Source organism: Bidens hawaiensis, unplaced genomic scaffold (assembly GCF_021521415.1).
Source record: "Bidens hawaiensis isolate Kalapana, Puna unplaced genomic scaffold, B.hawaiensis_p1.1 tig00012785_1, whole genome shotgun sequence".
NCBI lineage: Eukaryota > Viridiplantae > Streptophyta > Magnoliopsida > Asterales > Asteraceae > Bidens > Bidens hawaiensis.
In genome coordinates, this window is record NW_027492061.1 from 1 (window position 1) to 5,290 (window position 5,290).

General features: G+C 35.2%; 1 protein-coding gene and 1 long non-coding RNA gene across 2 annotated transcripts; both read left to right on the forward strand.

The window, feature by feature from the left end:
* The first annotated feature begins 58 nt into the window (after positions 1-58).
* LOC143542128 (uncharacterized) lies at positions 59-1,092 on the forward strand. The gene is made up of 3 exons (XR_013136855.1): positions 59-245; positions 313-529; positions 615-1,092. It is a non-coding gene; the product is annotated as an uncharacterized LOC143542128 (long non-coding RNA).
* Positions 1,093-3,172: 2,080 nt separating this feature from the next.
* LOC143542130 (uncharacterized) lies at positions 3,173-4,677 on the forward strand. The gene is made up of 3 exons (XM_077034795.1): positions 3,173-3,426; positions 3,532-3,986; positions 4,127-4,677. Exons 2-3 carry the CDS (start codon positions 3,902-3,904, stop codon positions 4,450-4,452), a joined length of 411 nt encoding a protein of 136 aa, XP_076890910.1. The 5' UTR covers positions 3,173-3,426; positions 3,532-3,901; the 3' UTR covers positions 4,453-4,677.
* Positions 4,678-5,290: the final 613 nt, after the last annotated feature.

The following is a 5,290-nucleotide window of genomic DNA, read 5'->3' on the forward strand; positions in this document are numbered from 1 at the left end:
AAACATAACTTTCTCAATCTTTTACAGATGAATTGTGTTCATATTAGAGAATTGTCTTCGCGAAGCCCGAGAAGAGGCCCAAACCCATCTTTGTGCAGCCAATAACGGGTATCCGATTACAACAAGCTACGCGGATCCGCTTTAAAAATCCGCACCCTTTTCGAGCGCCTTAAATCCTCGGTTTCCTCTGCTGACGTGTCATCTTTTGCTGACTCACTTCAATCTTTAGCTCAATCTCTCACCAAGTAAAGCCCATACTTTTCAACCTTTTATGAACTATTAATTCCAGTTATCTTAATTTATAAATTTCAGTTCTGCAAATGATAATGGAGACGACAGTGCTACTAACGAGTTTCGTGAATGTGTACGCATGCTTGCTAAACGAGTCGGGATTTTGGCGAGGCATCGGGCCGAGTTAATTGATAGGTACACGAAGGCGGAGGCGGCCCAACAACAGCTTACAAAGGAGTTGGACCAAAGTAAAGAGTTGGTCAACACTCTTTACATTAAACATCAAACCGAAAAACAGGTTCGCTTTTTGAAACTTATAATAAATCATATAATAACAACCGTTATTTTGTAACGCAAATGATAATAAACTAATAATTGTGCAGGCAAACAAGGAGAAATATCGTATGGTCGGTTAGAGCTTCATGAAATTGCTGCATTTGTACTCAACGCATCCGGATACTACACGGCGATTAACAGAAACTGTAGTCATTATTATCTATCACCAGAATCGGCTGCACTTTATGCTGATGACGTCCTGAACGGTCCGGCTTACATTGTGGGCCAGGTTGTGCAAATTGAGAGGCAAACTGTGAAACCGTCATCGGTGGTTCAAGCCGAGTGCAAGAGTGGGTCGAGCCAGTCAGGGTTGGTTTCGGGTCCGACTGAGGCTAACCCGTATGGTTTAGCGGTTGGGTGTGAGTTTTTTGTGGTGACTGTAGCTATGTTGCTGGATACCGCGGTTCACCCGCCACCTGGCACTGCTTCCTGATCTAAAATGTTTGGTAAGAGATGATGGAAGAGACAAAAAAGCCGCGGGGGTAAATCGTGCCGTTTACTTGACAGTTGACATGCTAGTTGACATTGTTTTGTTTCATCACTTTACTCTTTAGCTGATTTTCACTTTTTGTGTATACAAGTTCTTTGGTCATATGAAAAACCTTTGTATATAACTCTTGATATGTTTGTTCCAAAAGTAATATTTGTATGGGCGCTTGCGGTATTTAAGTAGAGAAGTACGACTAATGCTACATAGTAGTCGTCAAATATTCGTCAAATATAATTATAGAGAGAGATAGATTCAGTGGTTACATGATTGTCTTATCCATGTAAGTAAAAACAATATGCATGTATGTTAATACAATTATTTGTATTCTCTACTTTCTACTTATAATCGAATTTGTATTGAACAAACTCTGTATTAGTACAAACTTAGTTTTTGCTTACATTCACTGACGGGTTGAAATATGTTTATGCGGTTATCACAAATACTCTAGGTTACTAGGTTTTATCTCTCGTATTACGGGGTTGTTTTTATTTTACGTTTCTTATATATATATACATACATATATAATTTTATTTATTGTAAGGGGGTTAATAATAAGGTTTGATAACGAAATGATTTCACATATCAATGAGATGCTATAACATGTTTAAAAGCTATATAGGTTTGATGAGACTCGTTACCCGCTTATTTTTTTTTACTATAAAATTGTTCTAAATTATAACTAATATCTTTTTTTAAATGGATATTAATTTTTAGTATATCCCTATTTTATAGGATTTTCGTATCAAATATTTGGTGGGATTAATTTTTAATATAATGATATGTTATAACCCGTTTAAGGATTATCTGAGTTTAGTGAGACCCATTACTCGTGTATTCGAGTCATATGCATGAGACCCTTCATTCACAAATAAAAACAATCTTGTGGCTTGAGAGAATGTAGGAAGCAACCAGAGAGCTTTTAAAGATTTCGTTTATATATATTTAAGATAATTGGTTAGTTTTCATTCAAATTTATCTATGGCTTTGTTTATTGGCTTTGATCGGTTTCGGTTTGGTCAACAAAAGTCAAAACCAGTTTATGATCGGTTTCCGTTCAGGTTGAAACTGGTTTCTTGGCTTTGATCAGTTTTGGTTTGGGTTTTGACCGGTTTCGTTCGGTTAACCGGTTTTGGTGGAGAAACTACAAACCGGTTCCGAACTTACGGTTTCAATCGGTTCCAAACCGGTTCGGGTTCGGTTCGATTTTTGGATCATTTGCCCACCTCTAGGTTATGTTATGGTACTTATTTAGGTTTTTTGTAAATAACAACAACATAATAATGAAAGCAAAAAAAACATATCGCATTTCATTTATAAGTAAAAACTTATTATACTTGGTAAATAATAATTGGGCCCGTTGATAGATTATATCGGGCTGGGCCTACAGAAGGCAAAACTATAAATTGCATTAAAGCCCTAAAACCCCTAAAACCCCAAATTCTGCAATACCAAAATCCCTCAATCCATCCGCCCGTCGATTCTTCGATCCACTCATTCATCTGGTTAGTCATCCTTTCACATTCATCTTCACATCTCGTGCTTCAATTTCAAATTCATTTACGATTCACAAATTAGGGTTAGGGTTTGTCTATCAATTCGTCGAATATTCTCTTCGTGTATTGAAATTTATCAATTGCTTGCTCGATTAGCAATCATGCGAAACGTATTGTTTAGAATCTGATGTATTTGATTCCATAATTGATTACTGTCTAGGGGTTTGCGTAAAAGTTGATCGTCTTTGTATGTATATTTCTTGTTGTTATTAAAACAAGTATAAAATTAGGCTTCACCCGATTATAATTTAAGCGTATGTCAAGTTGTTCTGTGACTGTTGATATTATTTTGTTTAGTACCTAGTAAAATATTAAGGTTAACTTTTGTTACCCGAAATGATACAAAAATGTGATAATGGGTCCGTTTACTTGAAATAAAGATGGGAACAAAGAGTTAGTGGATTGAGAGTTCTGTGAAATTACGTAAATTATTGGTAACTAGCTACTAGACGTCTAGACCGTTATATGCTATTAAGTTAGTAACTTCTTATATAGTTGTTACTGAATTCGTTGTGCGAATTATAGGCGTATATACGATATTCAGGCTACGCCACGTTTTTTGTAAAAAAATAGATAGAATTTAATGAGGATATATAAAGTAGAATCGCATACTGTGAATAGAGTTTCTATTAGAATTTATGATGAAAGTACTGTGTTAAATCTGGCTTATGTTATAAATGTATAAAAGCAATAAGTTCATCTTGCAGTGTGCTTCTTGATACTGTTGATATGGAGAAATCTAAGAAGAGATCTGCAGTGGCTTCTTCTAAGCTTGTGCCGTTGAAGGTACTAACCGTGACAAAGACAAACTAGTAGGTAAGTGTCAAAAATATATTGTCAAATTACACGTATGACGTATGGTGTTTGTAATTGCATCTGGAGTTTAGATAGATTTTTCATATATTAGATGAATTCTTTCAGGTTCGGGTGACCGATTGGATAAATCTCAGCAGAGTGCTCGTACACAAATGAGCAAACTTCATCCGACACCCATCATGAAAAGGAAATTTCAGAAAACCACAGGCTCAAGCCCGGGCCTAGGTCCAAAAGCGTCATCAGTTTATAATTTAAGGAGTAAAGTTCAGATGACCGACGATTCTCCAACTTATAATCTGAGGAGTAAAGCTCAAAAAACTGACAATCAAATCTCCTCAACAAACTCTTCAAAGAGGAAAGCCCTAAAAAAAGACGGATTTAAAGATTCTTCAGTGGCTATACAGAAAAGGGGAGTTTTGAAAAATTCTGCAAAAACTGAGAAAAAGATTGAAACCACAAAGCAGTAAATATATTAATGGCTGATATTGACAAGAACCACCCTTTGACTAGCAAGCACGAACCGTTCGTATGTGAACCATTTTTTCATATCAGATGGGAAGGTATGTGTTTTCTCAAAATTTAGACACATTTTACATTTAAGGTACTAAAAGATTGTGCAATAATCAAAGACCTAATGCTGCCAATTATGTAAACCGCTAATACTTGTACAAAAGCTTTAATATTTAAAATGAATTTGTAGGTGATGACGCGAAAAGCGGGCCACTAGGGCAGAAATGTATAATATGCAATAAAGATCTTTCGGCTGCAACAGACGATGATGATGATTCTGAATACAATGATGAGTTTCGATATGAGGATGATGATTATTATGAATATGATGATGATGATGAGTATTATGATGATATTAATCCTCCTCTTCTTCCTGCTGTTGATATTCTTTCGTGTGGACATGCATTTCATACTGAATGCTTGCAAAAAGATACACCCAGAAGAACGATTAAGCGATCCTCAATGTGTTTTGTGTTCAAAAACGTGTTGAATGGTGATCTGGTGACTCAATTTTGATGAAGGTGAAACCATTTTTAGTACCTGATGAAAATTTCATCTTAGGTGAGTACAGAAACTGAAACTGTTGTTCATGTGATTGGGATTTTTGTGCCATTTTTTTCTATATAGAATCGTGTGTAGATTGTTTAATTTAATGGTGGTTTTGAATCTTGGTTTCATGGAAAGGTAGTCAGGTTCGGTCTCATGCTTTGAGCTTTTTTAGTATAACTCGAGTAGAAAAGATTTGCTCGAGTTATAAAAGTACATGTTACTATATTAGGTTTCTTTTTATAAACCTTTAGATTTTAAGAATCATATGCTTCTAAAATTATTTTAGTGCTTATGAAGTTTCCTTAAACAGTTAAATTTTGAGATTTTTTTGAACCAGAGGGCATGGTTTTATACATTCAAGAATGCTTGAAAAAGTTCTGGGTTGTTATTAGATTATTAGTTACTAGATGAGATTTTACGACAAACTTGTTCGCATCTTTTGAAATGGAGGGCACGGTTTTATACATTCAAGCATGCTTGAAAAGGTTACTGGGTTGTTATTAGATTATTAGTTATTAGATGACAATTTACAAAAAAATTGTTAGCATGTTTGGCAGGCATAACCTAAATCGGCTCATATATATGGATGGTCTCAAGTTATTATTTTCTTAGTTCTTTATTTCATCAAAACAACTCCTTTTTCCATCAATTCTGCATAACTTTTTTTAAAATCAATTCTGCATGATTTATTTTTGGTTTTACCGGGGTTTGATCCCTGTTAAGCATAGAAATGCACCTCTATGGGGTTTTTCCAAGGAATGCTAGCTAACCCTAATGCTATGTGGCGCTGGTTAAAACAATTTAC